The sequence below is a fragment of the Maniola jurtina genome, chromosome 4, assembly GCF_905333055.1.
Source record: "Maniola jurtina chromosome 4, ilManJurt1.1, whole genome shotgun sequence".
NCBI lineage: Eukaryota > Metazoa > Arthropoda > Insecta > Lepidoptera > Nymphalidae > Maniola > Maniola jurtina.
This window is the reverse complement of record NC_060032.1, coordinates 2,539,342-2,564,240: the sequence shown is the minus strand read 5'-3', so window position 1 is coordinate 2,564,240 and position 24,899 is coordinate 2,539,342. Positions and strand designations below refer to the sequence as shown.

General features: G+C 36.6%; 2 protein-coding genes across 3 annotated transcripts in view; one reads left to right on the top strand and one right to left on the bottom strand.

Annotated features, from left to right (window-relative positions):
* Positions 1-17,898, bottom strand: part of LOC123864370 — a 113,173-nt gene extending 95,275 nt beyond the window's left edge. Inside the window, exon 1 of the mRNA XM_045904757.1 lies at positions 17,474-17,898. Coding sequence (XP_045760713.1) covers positions 17,474-17,696 — 223 coding nt within the window. The 5' untranslated portion in view covers positions 17,697-17,898. The remainder of the gene's footprint in view (positions 1-17,473) is intronic.
* Positions 11,259-23,226, top strand: LOC123864397 (probable pseudouridine-5'-phosphatase). Of its 2 annotated transcripts, XM_045904801.1 has the most exons (5): positions 11,259-11,270; positions 18,351-18,557; positions 19,077-19,295; positions 22,119-22,351; positions 22,912-23,219. In XM_045904801.1, the coding sequence occupies exons 2-5, from the start codon at positions 18,443-18,445 to the stop codon at positions 23,083-23,085; spliced, it is 741 nt and encodes a 246-aa protein (XP_045760757.1). In that variant the 5' UTR covers positions 11,259-11,270; positions 18,351-18,442; the 3' UTR covers positions 23,086-23,219. The 2 variants fall into 2 exon arrangements, with proteins under 2 accessions (XP_045760757.1, XP_045760758.1); XM_045904802.1 differs by lacking the exons at positions 11,259-11,270; positions 18,351-18,557 and adding an exon at positions 18,732-18,810 and having other exon boundaries at positions 22,912-23,226.
* Positions 23,227-24,899: the final 1,673 nt, after the last annotated feature.

The window sequence follows — 24,899 nt, the reverse complement described above, 5'->3', positions numbered from 1 at the left end:
ACCATCAATCCAAAAAGAGGGGTGCTATAAGTTTGACGTAAGTATCTGTGTATCTGTCTGTGGCGTCGTAGCTCCTAAACTAATGAACCGATTTTAATTTAGTTTTTTTTGTTTGAAAGGTGGCTTGATCGAGAGTGTTCTTACCTATAATCCAAGAAAATCGGTTCAGCCGTTTGAAAGTTATCAGCTCTTTTCTAGTTACCGTAACCTTCACTTGTCGGGGTTGTTATAAATTTTTAATTTAGGTACATTTGTATAATATTAGTAGAATTTGAGTTGAAAAAATCTAACGTGTTGACAAAACAGACAAAAAAACACCTTAGACTGACTCAAAGTGAGTAAGAAATATTTTTTTATCAAATAATTACAGGTTTTGCGTTTACATACGACCTCACAATAAGTGGTAAAGTAATAAGTGATAATATAACCGCAAAGAAATGAAATTATAGACGGTTGGCGGCGAACTACTCGTACAAGCTTCGTTGAGCTTCCGGTATTAGTTAGCCATAGACAATATAGAATTAATTCGTTATGTTGGCAGCACAGGTAAAAAATACTCACTATAAGTACCAACCTACTTGTATAAAGCAAGCATGTTTAAATTAAAATTAATAAATTACTAAGTATAAGAAAAAGCCGCCGCGTCTGTAAATTTAGAATGATTTCCAAAAGCGCTGAACCGATATTGTTGAAGTTTTCAGTAGGTACCTATTGTTCTATAATAAAAGGCCTTAGGATTAAAAATCTAACGATGTACTTTTAACCTAACAGTTGACACACAACGCAAAAATGGCGCGTGAGTTTTCAGAATGTATGCAGTATGCACTATAGTCAGGTTTATTGAGGTGAAATTCGGATAGTCTTCTCCTTGGCATGGCACTAATGGATGACAAAATACCAAGACAAATTCGTACGCTTGTGTGTGACACGCATGCGCGTAGGTGCTTGAGTAAACACCGGTAACACTTTTTGTCGCTATCCCAGTTTGTCGTTATCAGTATGTTCAAGTCATTGCCTTCGTTGTCAAAAACACTTTTTAACAGTGCGCCATTTCAAAGCGGTTGTTAAACCAAGTATCTGATGCTGACTTCTCACGGTGCGTGTATCTGATGCTGACTTCCCACGGTGCGTGATATTGCGGTTCAATGCAGACCAGACGCACCATGAAAAGTGTCTCCGTGGTAGAGCAGACAAGTCGTCGTAGTCATCCGAGCCTCGTGCGGGCTGTCCGTGGCTGTCGGCCGTGCGTAATAATTCGCAGAATCACGCACCGTGGGAAGTGAGCACGAGTGACAATCACGGAATAAGCTTATAAGTCAGTTATTCACACGAGTGTTGGCTATTCCATTAACTAAATCGGACGATGACGAATCGACCAGTAAACCGAGATTATAATCATTACAAGCTCGCTCGCGCATTCTTGACTAAAGAATCTTTGGAGCGATGGAATGCACGCAGCACTGAACCGATTGGAAGTTCGAACTTGTTTTGTTTTCGCCACGTCATATCTCGCCCTCGAGGCCTCGACCCCAAGAGTCTGGCTGGTACAGCCGTAGACTGTTAGTGTTGCCAGGTGGTTTTTGTGATAAAACGGGATAGGCATGTGAATAATTCTAGGTAGGTCTAGGTAATCCATATAATACGTCCATGAGGTAATCCATAGAGATATTATATAAACAATAGAGGTTAGTTATAATACGTCCATGGTAATCCATAGAGATATTAAATCGATGTATGGCTCTCTATAGTCTGCAGAAAAGGATAACGCAAGATTTAGACCTGTCAATTTAGTATAATTTAGAGACTTTACAACAAAATTAGCCTCAAAGGCAGAACAAATAATTGAAATTTATCTACCTAAGCAATAAATATAAAGAAAAAATGTAGGGATGACGCCTTCAAAATCAATTTTATCAACGTAGGTACCTACTTAGGAACAGCTCAACCCCGCGCTGGGTAAACTTGACATCTTAATTTGACTAGGGAATTTAATCGACCATAGATAAAACAATCTGCGTAACCGCAATTGATCACCACTTAGCTTAGATTAAAAAAAGTGGCTGAGATGCGGTTTTAAACGGGTTTTAATTAGATTCGGATATTTTTAATTAGCTTAACATCTTAATTAAGTATGCATAAGCCGGGTTTGCATAAATGGCCGGCGCGGGCGGTTGACAAAGCGGCACGTTTTTGCATCGGACCGGTTCCGGCCGAGTCGTTGGAACAGGTCGCCACCTGCAGGGCTTGGTATGTCCGGCTAGCGGGGCAGGTCCTTGCATTTAATCCAAGATTTTTAATCGATATAATTTGTTAAACCCATTTAAATCGCACCTGGCTCTCTATTATACCCGGGAGGGGAGATGGTGTCGGTGACTCGATCCCGGGCACGCACGTCTAACTTTCAGGTTGAAATCTATAGTGCGTGCTTTGTCTTAGCTTAGACTAAGTTTCAGCTAAAACGAGAGAGATTTATGCCAGCGGTATAACGCTGTCTCGTTTTAACAGTGTCTTAAGTCTGAGCAAAGTCAAAGTGCACTCTATAGGTCTCAGCCTTAGAGTTAGGTATGTTCGTGTATCGTGAGGAAACCTGCGTGTCTGAGATCCCCCATAGTGTTCTCAAAGGTGAAGTCTGCCAATCCGCATTTGGTCAGTGTAATAGACTAGGTATGGCCAAACCCTTTTCGTTCTGAGAGGAGGCCAGAGTTCAGACTTTGAGATAGACTATAGCATAAGTGCAGTCTAAATAGAATTGTAAAATTGAGCACGAAAAGTGTACAGCTCAACTCTGTAATAAAATAAATGAGTTTGTCCGACACTTACAGGTTTGTCCTTTCAATTTTCACATTTGAAAGTTGAGTCACGTTGTGAAAAGTTCCAAAATACGTAAAATAATTTAATTGTCTATGACTACCGAGACCCCGAAAGTTTTGAAGCAAGTTTGGGGTCAAAACAACGATTGTTTTGCAACTGTGTAAAACAATGTCTTCAATTTTTTCTATTTTTAAACCAAAATTGTCACTTACTTCGTACTTGTTATATTCTTACTTAAACTTAGTATTCTTTACTTCTCATTGTTGTTTCCTTTGCAATTAATATTAGTGTGCCTTAGTCATAACAAAATAAAGTAGGTACCTACCTAGATACCTAAGTAAATTATTTGTTGACATTATTTTAAAATTCATTTACTTATTTACTGTAACATGTTTCATCAACCAAATTGTGGTACCTACGCAGTTTGACATAAAATTTCGGTAAATAGCAGCAGCATTATATTTCGGACTACGTCACAAGTGACCTCGAAGCGAGCGGATCCTAGCCGATGTTAACGATCGATAGGTATTAATAAAAATCTATTCATAATATTGACAGCCGCCGATCTAGTGTTCATGTGAAAGACCTGTGGATTCTTTTTGCAGTCCTACCTATTTCTAAAAAGGGGTTAACTGCAAAAGTAGGTATGGAACGGTGCTAAGAATAAATACTGGCTGCATTTCCGCGCTGGTCAATCGGGTTGACCCTTTGGGCAAGAAATGAGCAGCCCTGCCAGCCCTTTAGTCATCAGATGAGAACTTATAAAAATCTAATTAACACACAATTTTATGAAATGTTTCCTGATCGTTCAAAGTTATATCACAATACTTAATTTATTCGTATATGATGCTAATCTTATTTATATTATACAAACTTAATATTATTATCATATGAACCGTACATACCTACATAATCACTTAATTAGATATTCTGAATTCTGCACGATTGTTGTCTGTACAAATAAATAAAAACAGGAAAGGGGCATCCTGTTCCCAATGAATCTAAGGGCCTAATTACAGAATAAGAGGTTTCGGGACGCAGGATAAAAGGGCTGATGAGGCCTGTGACTGATGGAGTTCCATTCAACTTAACTTGATTGAAAGGGTTCATGTGAAAGCTCGAACAATTTGCCTCGTATAATGGCATTTTGTACTCAGGTATGTGCTCATAAACGAATTTGCAATTTGGATTTCGGAAATTCCCATTTTAAATAGTCGCGTGAATTTATGGATACGTACCTACGCATATTTTTCTGAAGATTTGATTTTAAATGCGCAGTTTAACAAGTGTACATTAAAAATTTATAACACTCCCGACAAGTAAAGGTTAGGTACAGTAACTAGAAAAGAGCTGATAACTTTCAAACGGCAGAACCGAATTTCTTGGATTATAGCTAAGAACACTCGATCAAGCCACATTTCAAACAAAAAAAACTGATTTAAAATCGGTTCATTAGTTTAGGAGCTACGATGCCACAGACAGATACACACACAGATACCCCTCTTTTTGGATCGGGGGTTAAAAATAGCACCAATAATGTCATCTTTTGTCTATGGCATAGGTAACGTTATCTTTATTCTTCATCTGTCTTTTGTCTTCTCTTTAAAATTCGAATTTCAAATTCGGACTTTCGGACTTTTCGGACTGGATTTTTATTAAAAAGAAAATTTGTACATATTTGAAATTCGAATTTTAATAAAGACGCACGAATTTACGCTGTACTACTTTGTGTACTACAGAAAAAAACACAGCCAACTTTTGCTGCATGAAATATGTAAACAAAAATGGTATAAGTGTAACTTTAATGAATTCACGTACGAGTATGTATTGATTTAACGGAAGACTTTCAAATTTTCCAAGGAAGCGAAACTTGGTTTAGTATTGTTGAATGCATTAGTAACTTTCCCGGTAGGATGCGAAGTGATACATTAGTTGTCGCGGAAACCGCGAATGTAAATATTGTATATAGCAACACCGATACTCTATGGTGAGTATGTCTTTGGTTTCCTTTAGTATAACAAAGAATGCAAGTTTCGACATGTCTGAGTATGATGGCCGCCGAACGCGCCAAAATATCTTAACTTCATATATTAGTTAATTGTTAGTGTGAATGATACGTGTTGGACTGTGTCACCGTGCTGCAACGCTAGTAACATTCGTTGGTGTGAATATATATGAGTGATGTGTGCTGGGCTGTGTCACCGTGCGGCAGCGCCAGGTCATCCATGCAGATGCATATCAGCTAAGTGCCTCAAGTTTACCTATTAATGCCGCGAGCTTCTCTTAGTTGTAATAAGGAGACAGATGAACAGCACGGCTCTGTTGCAGTGCCATACGAGCTTGATCATGAATTTCCCGGCCGCACAGGCGCAGGGCTTGAGTTTCCCGGTCGTAAAGACGCAGGGCTGGTCCAATTCCCAGGCCGCACAGGCGCAGGGGTGGTCGAAAAGACGTTGGACACATTACCGGTAATGTAGGACTTTCTCAGGCTGTGAAGGTTAGCCCCTGAACGGCGAGAGCGGTTTGATCCCGTTGGGTAGATTGCCGTAGCTATTGACACACGCTAAGTCCTTAAATTCGTGATGGTGGTCGAACGTCCTGTCGTGCGTTCGAACACCAGGCATGGAAACAATGTAAACGATCGCTCCCCTGTTCTCATGGTGATTAACTTATATCTATGACAATAAAGTAGACAGTACAAACATTGGTGTTTTCTACTTGTACAAGCTTAAGGCATTTAGTGGATTCAGTGTGAATCATAGCTGAAATTAAATATTACAGATGGTGACACGGTTGCACACTAGCCTGTCAAGGACAGTGGTTTCCAGTGGCTGGTACATCGGTCACTTACAAGTGGCAGGATTGAAGGTGAGAGTAACAGATTGCAATAACAGATTGCAATAATAGATTCATAATAAATAACTAGAATCTGGGCGATTTGCTTCGCTATCTGAAGACGCAGTAGTTAGTCTTCCCCCCTACAGAGATATGCGACATGGTGGAGATGCTGGGATTTGTTGCAAATCAAATATTTGCCAATTTTAAGAATTCAAAATATTCTTAATTCGTGTTTATTGAGAAATTGCAATTTGTTACTCTCAACGCCACGTATCATTCGCTAACGAAACTAAGATCGTCGAGTCTGTTTCATAGTAAAATGAGCTATTTGCTTATAAAATTGAGATTGGTTACGTAATAATATTATGATGGGAATATTTTACGCAGATAGTATGAATGCAGAATCATTTTAGTGTGATTTTTTAGATAAATGAAAGTTGAGTGATTGAACGATTGATTGGTTGAACCGGACGTGGTAATTAGAAAATGGCGTCTAGGATTAAAAGTTAAAACATAGGTGATGGGTATATTATACTCTTTGTCTATGATATTATGGTTATGAATGCGTGATGTACGCTAAGCTTTATTCATGGAACATAGACTACTAGTTAATCTATGGTCATAGAGTATATCAATATATAGTGAGCTGAGGAGTCTGTGGACGATAGGCTTTTTAGTCATTACATTTATTAAATGTGGTAAAACGTATAAATAGACAAGTAATTTAGTTTAATAAAGAGGATTAATTATAAGATTAATTTTGAGACAAATTTCGGAACCCGTACGTAAAGATAAAAGAGTTGAGTATCATATTTCAAATTTGCCGCGTAAATACACAAGTTCAAGTTCGATCCTGTATCAGACATCGGCCATTTTTATTTTTCTTACAAAGAGACGCGAGTTTGGAAAACCATAAAAAACGCTGAATCAGTATAAAGTTAATATAATTAAACGGGTAAGCACATTCGTTTTGTACCTTATAAGACGACCATTATATTTCTATCGTTTGATAATTTGAGCACGCTATTCATGTCGAGTTTTGTGATGAAAAGTTTATTCGCACGGTCAAATCAAAGATCAAAACTACTTATGAAAATTTTCATATAGGAACATTATTATATGAGTTGTGTTTATATTTAGTAAAGATTTTAATTACTTAATGAAGAAACCTGCTGTTGAGTGTTAATAGATCTTAACTCACTTCACTAAGGTGACTAGATTCGAACAAGTTAGTGAGATGGTCGGTTAGATATTTGAATTCAGACATATCGGAAGTTCGTTGTAAGACTCGCCACAAATTTTCAAGTCACAGTATTAGTGTAATTAAACGTGAATATGTACTTGTTTTAGGCAACCACACGAGGTCACGATCAGTATTTTACTTCTAAGTGCTTACAGAAATTAGTAAAAGGTAAGTTTTGGATATATTATAGTTATAGGAACAGTAGTACTTTCAAACGAAAGTTACAATTAATTACCCTTATGCTAGCTAACTAAACTGAAATTAAACCTAATTATCCATGTGTAAGACAATATCCAGAAGTACAAATTGACTCACAGTACTGGATGAATAATTGTTTGTATGTATGCATATACATACTTTATTTATCAAAGTTAGATAATTACAAAATTTTATTATCTTTATATGGTTGCAAGAACAATTTACCTGAGTTGAAAAAATAGTTTCAAGTTGACTTGTAGAATTTAGTGGAAGTTTTATGTTTAGAGATACAGTGTCCAGGAATGATTTTAAATATTAAATAATGGCAGATATTGCTTATTATTATTGCTCTCAGATTCCATGCAATAAGTAAATCAATATTTCAAAAGTAATTTTTCTAAAAAGGAATTAAAATTAAAGTTAATGCTATAGGGTGTACAGTTAGCATGAACTATAACAACAAATTCTCAAAATATTTTTATATTTGTTTTTCATTGTCTTGATTATGAGTTTATGGTGATGATACATACTTACATGGACGGTACCTATATATCTTAAGGGTTATAACTAAAATAATGTACTTGGTGTTTCAATTTTCAATAATATGGAAATAACTTAATTCTATATTAATAAATTAAGTTAATAGTAACAACTACTATAGTTAAAGGCTTAAAAATTCTTATCTGACTAAGTATCTGTGCTATTGACATAGAGTAGAATTTTGGAGTAACTCATGTATGAGAAATATTTTTACTTTTCAAAGTACTTGTGCCGTTGGCCTAAGGATGAATGTCTTGTGTGTGTGTGACTTATTTAAAATGTGAGTAAGTGTGTATACCTGATGATAGGTTATTGTATACTTACCTATGTTTATTGTAGGTTATCATACCTAGCCTAAATCATACTTCCAGAATAATTGACTGCAAAATGGAAGAAATACTCTTAAATCGTTTGTCCACTTTTGTCAAAGAAGTGAAATCTCTCTCGGATCAAGCTCTCAATTTATGTCAAACTCTTCATGAAAATGATGAAAACTTAGAATCAGCAAGGATTGTTAGGTCTAAATTGAAAGCAATTTTATCTCGGTTTACCACGGAATTATATAATTATTTCAAAATTTGTAACGACCCTAATCCCGACGAGATATCAGATTTGACTAATGATCAACTTCGAGGTGAAGAAAATTTAGCAGAGCTAGAGGCAAGATTAGCCATGAAGAGTGAGAAGTCAGTGATGTTACCTCAGCAAAGTGATTATTCATCATACAGCAAATTACCAGATTTGCATTTACCAGAGTTTAGTGGTAATTTGCTTGAATGGCACCAATTTTGGGATCAGTTCACATCAAACATGAACCGAAGAAAATTGAATGATGTCGACAAGTTGCTGTATCTCAAAAGTTCTCTCAAAGGAGATGCTGCTAGACTTATAGATGGACTTGAAACAACAAATCGAAATTATCAGATTGCTGTCAATACTTTAAAGGCTCGATATGGGAAAGAAAATGAAATTGTATATGCGCATCATAACGCTCTAAAGAAAATCAAGCGAGCGGAAAAGATGGAGGATTGTAAAGGAACTTTGGATGAGATAGAACGACATCTCCGAGTACTTCAATCTATGGGAGAAAATACCAATTCCAATCAAATGCGATTTCTTATTATGGAAAAGTTTCCAACTGAGATTATCTATGAAATGAAAATAAGATTGGACTCTGACCGGACAGAGTCAGTCGAAGACATATTGACACAACTTTCAAGAGTGATCTCAGTTAAAGAGGAAGCACGAATGATAACTCAGGAAAGTACCATGGAAGGAGCGCCACAATACACTGTGGAAACTTTACATGTAAAGGAAACTGTTCTTCAAAACAAAGGACATTCTTCTAAGATGAAGAATACCAAACTATGCCGAATTCTAATGGATTGTGGTAGTCAAAGGAGCTATATCACTGAAAGGATTGCCAAGGATTTGAATCTTCCAGTTGAAGAACAAAATAATCTTTCAATATTTACGTTTGGAGCACAGAAGCCCAAGGAAATAGAAAGTCCATTAGTTAAAGTAAGGTTAGTTACACAGAGTAAAGCGATTAGGACTGTATGTGCCAACGTGGTACCTTCAATATCTCAGGGAGTTCCACATCCAGAAAAGGACTTACTTGACTGCAAGATCAAGGAAAATTACATCTTAGCAGATAATGGTACATTGTCAGACAGAGTAGACATTTTACTAGGAAATGATTATTATTACACGATTATGTCAACGAAGAAGGTTCGTATTGCAGAAGACTTATACCTCATCGAATCGGAATTCGGATGGATGCTCTCGGGCAAAGTTTCAGAGAATAACAACACAGTTGAACAACTGTCAGTATTGACATATTGTCAATCTTCATGTGAAGTCAGACTGAATCAACCAGATCCACCATTAGACAATGGAGACTTAAAACGTTTGTGGGATTTGGAGTCGATTGGAATCACCGATTCACCAAAATTAAGTCGCGATGAAGAAGCTATCAAACACTTCAATGAAACAACTGAGTACAGAGATAACAGATATTATATTAGTTGGCCATGGAACGACTATCCAACAGACTTACCATCTAACTTTGGATTAGCGTTCGGACGTCTAGTAAGTTTAGTTAAAAGATCAGACTCTAAAACTCTAACAATATATGATCAAACATTAAGAGAACAACTGGAAAATGAAATCATTGAAGAAGTCCCAAACACAGAGGAAAAGGATCATCCAATACATTACATACCATTTCATGGAGTGTTGACACCGGGAAAACCTTTGAGAATCGTATACGACGCTTCAGCAAAGACCAAAGATAACAAGAGTTTAAATCAATATCTTTATTGTGGACCACTATTATTAGAAGATTTAACAGGATTACTAATTAAATTTAGATGTTATAAGGTTGGAATAACAGCTGATGTTGAAAAGGCATTTCTACAAATTGGACTTAAAGAACAGGACAGAGATGTCACAAGATTTCTATGGTTAAAAGATACCAAAAAACCAGTAACAAAAGATAATCTTCTTTACCTTAGATTCACTCGCGTTCCATTTGGAATAATATCAAGCCCATTTATTTTAAATGCTACAATCAAACATCATCTGATGAACGCCAAAAATAAAAGTGTTAGAAAATTAGCAAATGACATTTATGTAGACAACGTTGTGACTGGAGCCAACACTGCAAAGGAAGTCGAAGAGTTATATAGAAACTCAAAGGAGGCATTCCAAGAAATCTCAATGAACTTGAGACAATGGAGTTCTAATTCAACGGATTTCATGCAACAAATACCTGATTGTTGTCCAGAAGAGATAGTAAAAGTATTGGGTCTAGACTGGCACATAAAAGATGATACATTACACTTGAGAACCAACAAAATTATAAACAATGCTAATACCAAAAGAGGTATTCTGAAAAGCGTTGCATCTTATTTCGATCCATGTGGATTTATAGTTCCCACTCTGTTAGCTGCTAAAATCTTACTGCAGGACCTGTGGAAGATGAAAATAAAATGGGACTCACCATTACCCAAGGATATCGTTGAAAAATGGAAGGATATTCAAGAAGACTTGGAAGGAGTCAAGGAAATAAGTTTAGCTAGATGCTATATGAAGAATCCTCAATGTAACGACTTTGAAATTCATTGTTTCACGGACTCTTCAACAAGAGCCTATGCAGCTGTAGTTTATATCGTTGGAAATGATCAGAAAAGTTTTGTTATTGGAAAGTCGAGATTAGTACCGATAAAAGACCAAGAAAATCTAAAAATCCCTCGTTTAGAGCTGTTGGGCGTATTGATTGGAAGCCGATTAATACAATATATTCTTAAATTCATTGATTTTAATATAACTAAACAAATATTATGGACAGACAGTCAAATTGTTATTGATTGGATTAACTCAACTAAATTACTAACACCATTTGTTGCCAGAAGGATCAATGAGATCAAACAAAATAAAAATTTAATCGTCAAATACGTACCGTCAGCACTGAATCCTGCTGATGTTGCTACCAGATCAACAAGCGCAAAGGAGGATCAAGAGAAATGGTTAAATGGACCAAATTTTTTGCTTGAGAAACCTGACAGTTGGTCAGGGAAATTCAATATCGATACTTTTTTAGTTGGGGAGGGTCTGACGAAGACTGGTGATACGCAAAGTTGTTCACAAATGGAAGTAGAAGGTCAGATGAACACCAATGAGGTTCAAGAACAGGTTCCAGAGGTAATAGAATTGGAAGATTCTATAGATGACAACATACAAGACAACACATCTAAAGAACAAGAAGTAGAGACTGAATGTCTGGATAACAGCATAAATGAAATTAAGAAAATACAAGCTGAATACTTCAAAGAAGAAGTAAATGGTAAAGAAACAAGTCTCAGTCGTAATTTGGGAGTGTTCAAGGACGTTGACGGAATTTTACGATGTAAGGGTAGGCTTCAATATGCTGAATGGTCTTTCGACAAAAGGTACCCCATACTTATACCTAAAGGTTGTGATTTCACTGATAAAATTATAAGAAAAACACATGAAAAGAACTATCATGTGGGTGTCAATCATACTCTGAGCCTGATTCGTCAGAAGTACTGGATACCACAAGGCAAACGTGAAGTTCGAAAGAAGTTGGAAAAATGTCCACGTTGCGTGAAACATGGAGGTGGACCATTCAAAGCACCACACATACCTGCATTACCACATGAAAGGGTAAATCATAGCAAACCATTTACATTTACTGGTATTGACTATTTGGGACCAGTGTTAGTTAAAACAGAAGGAGGAACGAGCAAAAGATGGATATGCTTATTAACATGTTTGGCAGTTAGAGCAGTACACTTAGAAGTGGTAGACGATTTGTCAGCTGAAGAAGGTTTACTCGCTCTGAGGCGAATGATTGCGACCAGAGGAGTACCAACTCTAATTACATCAGATAACGCATTACATTTCAAATTAATAGCTGATATAGTTTCCAATGCATACTGTGTTAAAAATAAAATAAAATGGCGATTCATACCTGAACTCGCACCTTGGTATGGAGGATTTTACGAACGGCTCGTAGGACTCGTAAAACATTGTATGCGAAGAACACTTCAAAAGCATCTTTTAAAGGATAATCAACTTGCAACAATAGTTAAGGAAATAGAAGCAATAATAAACACCAGACCATTGACAGCCGTAGATTCAGAGCTAGAACATGTCCTGACACCTGCGGATTTTCTACAAATGGATAGATGTATCAGTGTAGAAACAGCATCAGATAACATTCCATTGCAAGGGACATCGACAAAGACCAACTTAGTCCAGGGCTGGAGAAGAGCTCGTATACTGTTAGAAGAATTTAAAGAGATGTTTAGTAATCGCTACTTACCGAGCTTACGTGAGAGATACAGTCACTCGCTCAAACAACCACGTGTGACTTCAAAACTTATCCCAAAAGAAGGCCAGTTGGTTCAGTTGAAAGGAGATAAAAATCGTGAAGGCTGGAAAGTAGGTAAAATAGTTTCTTTAATTAAGAGTTCTGATGGTTTAACGAGAGTGGCTCAAGTGAAAGTAGGAGACACTATATTTACTCGTTCTATTGCTCACTTATATCCGCTTGAAGTAGAAGACGGTGTCCAATGGGAACCGATACTTCAAGATGCGAAACAATATTCTGAAGTCCAAAAATTATCTAATGAAGTTTCCAAAGAGTTGGTAACTGCACCAGATACTGTTACAATAGAATCGGTGAACGTACAAAAGGAAACGTTAAATGATAATGACATTGAAATGAGACAAATTGAAAACATAGATGAGACGGAAAATACAGCAGATGTTGCAAATAATGAAGCAGACATAGAGACTGAGAGCATGGAAAAGGATAGAGTTGTAAATGATCTGAGAGATGATTCTGATGTGAGGGACAAATATTTGATGACAACAAATGAGGATACGGAAGAACGATCCGAAGACATTGGTCACAAGCGAGTTGCAGCGGTCCGAGCCCTTGAAAAGATAAGGGAATGGACGCGCAATTTGCTTACCTTGTTGTAATCAACCGTTCTCGGCGGGAGTGTCGCGGAAACCGCGAATGTAAATATTGTATATAGCAACACCGATACTCTATGGTGAGTATGTCTTTGGTTTCCTTTAGTATAACAAAGAATGCAAGTTTCGACATGTCTGAGTATGATGGCCGCCGAACGCGCCAAAATATCTTAACTTCATATATTAGTTAATTGTTAGTGTGAATGATACGTGTTGGACTGTGTCACCGTGCTGCAACGCTAGTAACATTCGTTGGTGTGAATATATATGAGTGATGTGTGCTGGGCTGTGTCACCGTGCGGCAGCGCCAGGTCATCCATGCAGATGCATATCAGCTAAGTGCCTCAAGTTTACCTATTAATGCCGCGAGCTTCTCTTAGTTGTAATAAGGAGACAGATGAACAGCACGGCTCTGTTGCAGTGCCATACGAGCTTGATCATGAATTTCCCGGCCGCACAGGCGCAGGGCTTGAGTTTCCCGGTCGTAAAGACGCAGGGCTGGTCCAATTCCCAGGCCGCACAGGCGCAGGGGTGGTCGAAAAGACGTTGGACACATTACCGGTAATGTAGGACTTTCTCAGGCTGTGAAGGTTAGCCCCTGAACGGCGAGAGCGGTTTGATCCCGTTGGGTAGATTGCCGTAGCTATTGACACACGCTAAGTCCTTAAATTCGTGATGGTGGTCGAACGTCCTGTCGTGCGTTCGAACACCAGGCATGGAAACAATGTAAACGATCGCTCCCCTGTTCTCATGGTGATTAACTTATATCTATGACAATAAAGTAGACAGTACAAACATTGGTGTTTTCTACTTGTACAAGCTTAAGGCATTTAGTGGATTCAGTGTGAATCATAGCTGAAATTAAATATTACAGATGGTGACACGGTTGCACACTAGCCTGTCAAGGACAGTGGTTTCCAGTGGCTGGTACATCGGTCACTTACAAGTGGCAGGATTGAAGGTGAGAGTAACAGATTGCAATAACAGATTGCAATAATAGATTCATAATAAATAACTAGAATCTGGGCGATTTGCTTCGCTATCTGAAGACGCAGTAGTTAGTCTTCCCCCCTACAGAGATATGCGACATTAGTAATCACTTGGAAACCTAATCAATGATCGTTAGGTTATCGACCTTACAATGTTTGCTCAACGTTTGACCAACGATTGTCAGCAAAGATTACATCAACTTTAACGCAGATAGGACAGTACGAGAAAGTCATTTACAAAAATGACATTTCAAACGCAAAAATGATTCTGTCATCTTTTAAGGTTGAAGTGCTGAATTTACTTTTATTGGATTTGATACGTACGAATTGGTTATGTTAACTTTAAAGAAATCAAACTCACGTTAGTCATATTTCTGAAATGGTATTTGTAAGAGATAGTTTAAAGATGATCATGGGTTATTTTTGTGGGGGAATATTTCTAGAGGCCACTCTACATTGTGTAAATATCCTTGTTAGTCAGCTTGTCAACCAGTCCACCCACTAGACAATTTGTATATCGAACCATTTATTAGTCGAGTGAGAGTTGACTGCATTCTGGAAAGCGGTTTTAGGGTAAAAAGGAACGCTCGGAAAAACTAGTTTTGTTTTATGTGAATCACAACATAAAAAGTAAACAAAATGTTTGAGGATGAAATGACGTAACTCAATTTTTTTAAATTAGGTAGATATATGACTTTTTTTTTTAATTTGCACCCACATTATTTACTTAAATAGGTTCAAGCTGTTAGGGATTTCTAAGTTCTAGTGAAATGTTGGAGCAATTTTAAAGTGTGATTATTTGCCTTCAAACTGGGAAGTTTCACTTTCTTTGGTTTAGTGAGTTTGCGTGACGCACAGAAATAAATGTGATTAACTTTACTATTAGGTAAATTTTTTTAATAGTACCTACGAAGAATATCTATTTTACGAAGTAGAAATAAAATCAATTCAATAAAAATATGCACACAAAATATGTCTAGTAGGTATAATCGGTAGTTTACTTTTACTACTTTCAAAAAAATGGACTCGCGTTATCTATCTAAATTTACTCCGGTGACAGAATGATAGATAGGTTAGTTTAGAAAGTATCCAAACAGGATATTCACCTAATGATAAGGATTGACATCGTTATATTTTCTTGGTGTGAATTACTTAATCTCGAATTAGCATAATACGTTTCACACGAAGAAAATACGTAAGCTGGTATTTTTAATCTACCTAATTCTCTTGAATTTTACAATCATTCAAACAACTCAATTAAGATAATAAAACTTAGGCTTCGGATGTCGATTAATAACAATAAGAATTATGTATAATTTCAACTATATAATGAGATCATTATTATGCTGTATGAATTCTAGCAGATTGCGAATTAATCATTAGATTCCCTTCCTGTAGTCTAACAAGTCTCCCATGCAAATTATCCAGACTTGCGAATATTATTGAATTGTTTGCCAGAAGCTTGCACGAAGAGAGACAAATGCCGGTAGTCGGCGCGACAAGTCAGCCGTTAGGAGGACCGGTAATCGAGTATTGCATGCTAAATAAGCTGAGGCATGCCAAGTACTCAAGCCTTGACGCGTCTCGCCGGTGCCCGATCTATCAGACGTTATTACCATATTAGGAAACGTGGCATTTACTTATTTTTTAAATAGCGGGCAAACTTAATTGTATGTAAGAACTGGTATTGACAAGGTATCAGGCAATGGCAACATATAACTGTTTTGTTTCTTAAATAATTGCATAAATACACCTTATTTAAGTAACTATTATCTATTTGTGCAATTAAACGCACGAGTTTGACCAAATTTCTATGACATCATTGTCCTATTTGTTGATCGGTTAACATGGAACAATTAGGGTCAATAGATCGAAATGTATCAGTTTCATGGGTGTAGCTTGGCAGCGATAATGTATTAGTTTACACAAAAGATAAGACTGTTGTAGGATTTCCTAAGGATCATGTTATTTTAGTAGTTTTACTTGTAGTTTTCAGGAATATGTTAGCTGTATCTGTTGCTATACCAAGTTTATAAAAGAAATGACTCCAGATTCCAATGACGTCAGGTAATATAGTTTTGCAAAAAGTTAAAGTACATTATACCTACCACTTCACTTCACAGATATTATAACTTCTTGATTTACAATTTCCTTTTAGCTGATATTCTATAATAAATCACAATCATGTCAGCCAATAAAGATTTATGGGCTATATCCAATTTAACAGCAAGCATGGATTTAATTTTACTCACAAATCTATCAGATTTCTGAACACCGTATCGAAGGGCTAAATATTTCGTACGAGTTCGCCCACGCCACAATTACCTGCTTGACCGTGTTTTTAACTTTATATACACCTCTTGACAGTGGACTTAAATTAAAAAATTGTTTGAATTTCAACTCTTTGTTTTAAGACATAGGGATATATGGAGACCATGCACTTGAAGTGTCGCAGAGCTTTCAATATTTGGTTCGCAGAAGCTAGGCGTATCTGTTTATATGTCGCAACTCACGCGTTTCACAACACAGCCGCCCACTAATACCATTACACCTACATTCTTCTGTTAAGCTTGTTTATTTTGTACAGAATTTAATGATTTGGTACTAGCGCTCACTAGATTTTTGATTACTAACATCAATTTCAATATTATATTAAAACAAAATCGTTACACAATACCTGAACAATTGGGTACCTATTATGTTAGTTAATTTCAAGGTTTTCAAAGTTCGTAAAGAAAGTTACCCTGTCAGGAATCGTTTTTTCTTCAAAGCTTAAAGTAAGCCTCTTTGTTAATGCTGTCTTTATCATCTGTGGAATTTGTAAGATTATTAAAAGCCCCTACACAATTAAAAGACTTCTTGTCTTAACTTGTTTCTCGAACAGGTAAAATGTAGCGCTTCCTTATCGGCGGGGGTCTTCGGATCTGTTTTTTCAACAATAGCTACCAGTCCTTTTACTGCCTTTTGTCTTTTAACAAATTCTAGTCGGTTAGTTTTGAGTTCTGTAGGTAATTCAAATTTTAACGATGTTATTAATCTTTGGATTTGAATCTTTTACATGAAGATGCAATGGAAATGCAAAGATATCAACAATTAACAAATCAGTGATTCAAGATTCATTGCTGTGTTATCTTTAAACTTCTTTATCATCATGATAATAATTTAAAACATTCATTTTATATTTAGTGATTTCTGGACTTTTGAATTCATTCTGAAAGGTATTAATTATTTAGGTTAAGGCGAAACAAATGCAAAAGCTATATCAACAGCTACACTATGTAAATACGATTATCATATTATTTTATCACTATCTTATTTGGCTATATACAGAGCGCGTGATTCTTACCTGAATTCGGCTGTTCAGTCACAAACTCAGCCATCGACAACATTCCTTTCTTTGCGAAAATACTTCTCACATTAGCACAAGATGCCTCTGTGTCCCCGGCAGAGGTGACAGCCAAGAGACTGGCAAACAATACCAAATACAATATTTGGCTCTTCATTCTCAATCCAAAAATCGATTTTTTGTTAGGGGACAGTTTTACACAAAAACACACGTTCACAGCCATGTTCGCGATAAAGTTATCAAATTAAGATTCAATGAGTATTATATCTACTCTACCGAACAATTTACAAATAAAAGTGAAATTAATGAATTTTAATTGAAACTTTAGACAGTTTACACGCCATAAAAACGGCCCACAGCGATTCAACTGCGATCCATGACGGCCGCAGCAAGACTGCGCCGGCTGAAGTGCGCTGAAAGCGAGTGCAAGCTACTTGCATTTTTGTTGCCAGCAGCAGCTAAATTCTTATAAATTATGCATGCGAATTACGTGATTGTATAATTATCATGTGCTTTAATTAAACAAGTGTTAATTTTTATAAATATTTTGGTTGTCCCCTTTTACTTTGACCTTTTGAAAATTTAAAGTTTAGCAACTGAGTGCAACACGAGCAACATCATATCTTGCTGTCGCTGTCTTATACACACATTTGAGGAACGATAGAAAGAGATAGCCTTAGTTTTCAAGTGTCAGATTCAAATGGAACAAAAATTGTATTTTCATTCATAGTGAAATGTCAATGTCAAATTGTCAAAGGCATTTAATTTTTCTAGTTTTTTTTGTTTTGTAACTTTTAAAATTTTATTTTATTCGACAAGTGGATAACTAAACAGCTGTTGCCGTTCACAACTTTTTAATTTTTTTAGTCTAGCCAAGTGTTTAATCACTTAACTCCTAACTTTAAGTTTATACTTTATAAAATAAATAAATTTAAACTTTAAAGTGTTTATGTAACAACCGGTGACAATATGAGGATTTGTTTATTGAAAACCATAACTAATACAATCAGAAAACAATGTTATTCTACGAGAAATGTACGAAAAGTAACACATTGTATTTTCGATATGGACGGACTTCTTTTGGGTAAGATCTATAAAGACTTAAAAGTGAAAACTCAATAGCATAAAAGTTCGACTTTTTATGTTTGGCAATGTTATTATACCTAGGTTGATATTATGACGACATGATACACCTCTTGACTAAAATTAGATTTTTATTGCTAAGTTATGTCATACATTTTTTGGCGAAGTGTGGTTTGGTGGTTGAATATTTTGTCAGCTGATTTCATACTTATTTCAGTATACATTTTGTATATTTTTGGAAAATAGAAAAAGCTGTGAGGTTCCATGGGAAGCTCGACAAAAACTATATTCTTAACCACTACTCATTCACTCACTGCCATACTAAGGAATTTGTTTGTTTCTCTTTTTGTAAAATAGGTCTCCATCTCATAAATCTATTGTCTCATCCTAATAAGAATTCAAAGACCGATACTGAAGTGTCATTTACCATGAGATCAAAAGCATTGGAGTACTGTGTTTCTCCTTATACTGTGACACAAGTATGTGTTAAGGAGCTTGATAGATAATTTTATTTTTTCAGATACAGAACAAGTATATAAGAAAATAATCACACAACTATGCGCTAAATACGGTCACAAATACACAGATGAGCTGATGATGAAGGTGTTAGGTGGCACAGAGCAGAGGCTCTCAGAGATTCTGTGCAAGGATCTTAATTTGCCCATAACGCCTAAGGAGTTCAGAGACCAGTTGTTAGAACTCGGTGATACTATGCTTGCTGGGGCGCCTTTATTAGATGGTATGTAAAATAAGGATCATCAGGATTAACCTAACCCTGGCCCACTACTGAGAACGGGTCTCCTCTCAGAATTAGAAGGGTTTAAGAGTTGTGGTCATATTAAGGGGAGGTCCCGGGTTTGATGCCCGTCATGGGTTTTAATTTTATAATTTCTAAATTTCTGGTCTGGTCTGCTGGGAGGCTTCGGCCGTGGTTAGTTACCACCTTACAGGCAAAACCGTGCCGCCAAGCGATTAAGCATTCCTGTATGATGCTGTGTACAAATCGGCATACTCCTTCCAGGTTAGCCCGATTCCATCTTAGACTGCATCATCACTTACCACCAGGTGAGATTGCAGTCAAGGACTAACTTGTATCTGAGTAAAAAGGTCATAGTCCACCATGCTAGCAAAGTGCAGATTGGTAGACTTCACACACACCTTTGAGAACATTATGCAGAACTCTCAGGCATGCAGGTTTCCTCACAATATTTCACTGGTAAAGCAAATGATATTTATGGGAGCTTGAATGAAACAGTAATGAGTAACGCCATAAACATTTGCCATCCTTTTTGTAGTTTAATCCATAATCATGTAAATTGTTATCACCGACAGTGATTCGGTTTAGGAGACTCAGTTTTATTTATAGAAACCCATACCAATTTCTCATGTTTCCAATAATGTTAATTTTAAATTTAATTTTCATATGCATGTCTTTTAGTGTAGTTTATAACTTATGATTAGAACCTATTTAGACTAACTTTACTATTACAGACATTTAACATAGTTTCATAAATAATATTATATAGCAGGTGATAAAATACTTGAATTAATATTATCTGTGACCATACAATAAATAAAATTATAATCAATATCTAAGTCTAATCAAGTATAGAGTGGCATAATCTTATCTATAATTGTGAACATAAGAAATATAGTATGTATTTATGTGTGCTGCACTGAATGTAACTTTTACGTTTGATGATAGTGCATACTATAGTTTTTTACCCGACTACGTCAAAACCAAAGGGAAGGGTTATGATTTTAGCAGTCTATGTATGTTTGTATCAGATTCTGTGTGTTCCACCGTAGCGCCTAAATTACTGGGCCGATTTTGATGAATAAGGTGTCAATCAATTCGTTATTATGGTCTGGGTGGCATAGGCTACATTTTATACGGAAAAAATTGACCTGACGGATGTTACATCCAAAAAAGGGGGGTCTTCAAAAATTTTTTTGCTATTGTATCGAACAGGATGAAAGAGTGAAAATTCTGAGTTCATAAATATAGTAAGTACTTAATGTTTAAATACAACGAGCGACAGGAAAACAATTTTATTATATCTGTCGCTTTCTATTGGCAGTTCGCTGGTAGTAGTCGGGTTTTAGTGTTGTTTAACTTTATCTTGCTTTATCTAGATGCCCGCGACTTCGTCCGTGTGGATTTAGGATTTTAAATATCCCGTGGGAACTGTTTGATTTTCCGGGATAAAAAGTAGCCTATGTCCTTCCCCGGGATACAAGCTAACCCTGTACCCGTCATAATCGGTCAAACTGTTGGGCCGTGAAAAGGTAGCAGACAGGCAGACAGACAGACAGACACACTTTCTCATTTATAATATTAATATGGATATGGATTTAAAAGGTAAACAAGTAGCTCCTCGTTGACATACGTAAGAAGCGCGCTATACCCGACCCATACGACCTTTTTACCGCGAACTGACATTGAAATCATGATACCAGTAAAAATAGGTTTTTAGGTTGGAGATAGGTCTCCAAAAAGTGTAAAGCGCCGTCTAATTCTCGTCGCTTACGCGTTACTCCGAGGTTTCTGCTATTCATTCATTATTTAAGCAAACTAAAGAAAACTGTGACGCGCGGACTACACCCCCTCCCAGGTTAATTAGCCATGGCTAACAATATGATGAAGAGAAATTGTTAACCATGTTACCAGGGTACACCGACCCAAGCGTTGCTGGCCCTAGTTTAAATTTTCAAGTTAATGTTAACTGTGTATAAATCAATTTCATTTAATAAGGAGAGGGAACTTCTGTCCCTTTCCTGTCCCTTTCCTTCAATATTATAAACTAGCTTATATGCCTGCGACTTTGTCCGCATAGATTACACTTTCAAACCCCTATTTCACAAAAACACTTTCCTAGAAAATGTCTGTAGAAAATAATATCTGCATGCCAAACAGCCCGATCCATCCAGTAGTTTGAGTTGTGCGTTGATAGACCAGTCAGTCAGTCAGTAACCTTTTTCTTTTATATATTTAGATTTCCCTTGATTTGTTTGTTTAATTTTGACCTTCACAAGCACTTTACACTTCAATTAGAAGGTAGCATTTAAACCAATTTAATTCAATTGATGCATGAGTATATACTCTACACATATATTCTGTAACCTTCGTTCGTTCATTCATCTCAACTGATAGGTACATGTCCACTGGTGGATCTAATAAGAATTTTACTTGTTTTCAAGAATAGAATAGATTTTTATTCAAATAAACTTTTACGAGTGCTTTTGAATCAACAAATAATTTACCACTGGTTCGGAATGCCGTTCCTACCGAGAAGAACCAGCAAGAAACTCGGAAACTCTTTTCAATTGTTCAATTTACAATAATATTCCATACTATACAAGCAAGAACCACTGTCCTGCACTTTTGTTCTTAAATGTGTTTGAAGACTGCCAATCCGCACTTCTCCAACGTGGTGGACTATGACCGTACTCATTTTAACCAATAGAGAAAGAGTGGCAGCCAATGAGAATACGGCGCGGGCGGTAAGCTGGCTGTTTATTGATACTATTTTTACTGCAACTTTCATTATTTCTTTTACAGGTGCCGAAAGACTAATACGTCACTTGCACAAAACCCAAGTCCCCTTCGCGCTCGCCACATCTTCGAGCGAGCGTTCAGTCAAAACCAAAATCGCGTCGCACAAAGAACTGTTCAGCTATTTCCATCATATGGTTATGGGAAGCACTGATAAAGAAGTGAAACATGGGAAGCCACATCCTGACGTATTCCTCGTAGCCGCTGCCAGGTTCCCTGATAAACCTAAACCAGAAAAGGTGAGATTCGTAAAAAATAATTTAAAATCTGGTTCGAAGGACCATATCTTAACATGGTCCCTCGAACCGGATTTTCACCCGAAGGGGTTATGACGTAATCTAGAGGTAAAATTATTTTTGGTGGCATTCAGTTTAAACCAAATAAGCCGGAAAAGGTGTGATTCTTAAAAAGTATTAAAATCCGGTTAACCCTCGAACCGGATTTTCAACCAAGGACGCTTACCCGAGAGCAATATTTAGTGGCAAGGTGTAAAGTTTTGTAGTATTCAGTTTAAACTGTTCAGCTTCCACTACGTATTTATGGGAAGTATTGATAAAGAACTGAAGAATGGGAAGCTATGTCCTGACGTATTTATGGTAACCGCTGATAGGTTTCTCGACAAACCTATGCCGGAAAAGTTGAGATTCTTTAAAATATCCATTACAAATCCGGTTCGAAGGACCATGTTAAGACGCTTACACGGGGCGTCGTGCCATCCTCTATGATAACCGAACCTAATCGTTTCAAACTAACAATATGTCGGAACCCAGAATAAAATTTTACTTGATATTTTTTCCAGTGTTTAGTATTCGAGGATTCTCCGCACGGGGTGACCGCTGGCATATCAGCGGGCATGCAAGTGGTGATGGTACCGGACCCTCACTTAGACAAGAGACTGACCACTCATGCCACGATAGTGCTGCCAACATTAGCCAAGTTCCAACCGGAAATGTTCGGACTACCGCCATTTTAGAGACTTATGTAAATAGGAAAAGCAAATAAGAATAATTATTTATGTATAGTGTCATCCTCTAATGCCTGAAAGGCATGACGCCCGCGACTTCGTCCGCGTGGATTTAGGTTTTCGAAATTCCGTGAGAGCTCTTTGATTTTCCGGGATAAAAAGTAGTCAATGGGCTAATCCAGGATATTATCTATCTCCATTCTGAATGTCAGCCAAATTCGTCCGGTGGTTTTTGCGTGAAGGAGTAAAAAACATACACACACACATACACACAAACTTTCGCCTTTATAATAGTTATTAAGTGTGATCTGTCTATAGTTCGTTTCACGTTAAAAGGCAGCTGATCTTGTCATGTTTTAAAAATATGAATAAATAATCTGGACACACTATACTTACGCTAGGAATAACAAAAATCATGTCAACGCCGCGCGTCACATGTAAACTAACAATATTTTGACCAATTATATTACTATTTTTATAATAATATTAGCTGATACCTGCGACTTCGTTCGCGTGGATGTAGGTTTTTTAAATTTCCCGTGGGAACTCTTTGATTTTCCGGGATAAAAAGTAGCCTATGTGCTAATCCAGGGTATAATCTATCTCCATTCTAAATTTCAGCCTAATCCGTCCAGTAGTTTTTGCGTGAAGGAGTAACAAACATACACACACACACACACACACATACATACATACAAACTTTCTCCTTTATAATATTAGTGTGATAATTTTTTTTAATGTTACCTAATTAAACATTAGTGGTATAAAGATAGAGAGTATTCTACAGAATAGAGATAATCTAACTAAACTAAATTTAGATTATTTTATTTTTAGAATGTTGGAACCATTGTTTAGTTTTAGTCTATTTTTTGGGATATTAATACTATTTATCTATGTCATACAGGATTTAAAGCGGGTCTTTAGTGCTTAAAAAAGATATATATATAAACAAAGCCTATGTTGGGACTTTGTCTGTGGTGGCGTTTGCTGGCGCGCGTGTTCTGGCTTTTTGGAGTGTTTTTTTTGTTAAAACTGTCTGAAAAGCGCTCTAAGAGGGTGCCGTGTGTATGTCGGTGAGCGCCGGCTCAGACGGGGTCCATACTTGTATTGTTTAACTAACTTATTACAAATAACTACAAACTTGACATTGGCTAATCATTGTAAAAGCCAGACGAGAGAAAAAAAAAGCCTATGTTAGTCATGTTAAAAGTAATTATTAGTTTGTAGATATAGCAGCATAATAATGTTTTATAGTATATTATGTTTAGATAGTTACCTACTGACTTTATGGTTAAGCATAATTTTTCGATAAACTTTACCATGTGACCAACACAGCCTACCAGAAGAGCTTAGTAATACAAAAATTGTGATAGACTGAATTAATATCTATAGAAGGACAATTTCAACTCGTTTTTGCTTATAACTTATTACCACTGTGGTTTATTCTCATGTACACAACCTAAACTAATAATTATCAGGGCTAAATCTAGTGCGACCCTTTTCTGCAGGAAGCATTATGAAAGGGACAGCAATATAATGCGTCAGCAGCAATAGTGCGCCACAGGACGAGATGGCAATCAGTTGGTGAGATTTTTGGCTCTGACATTTGTATGTGATTGAAAAACAGAGAGAGCGCTATACTAACTTCTTACCGTGGATAGAGTATAGTGCTATCTTTTTCCCACACGCACGGATAACGCACGTTATGAAAGGGATAGCAATACCTACATTTACACTTGTCGTTTGTGTACAAAGTTAGCTTGGATGAATTAACCATAATGTAATATTAATTTTGACAGCTTCGTAGAATACAATTTTAGTTT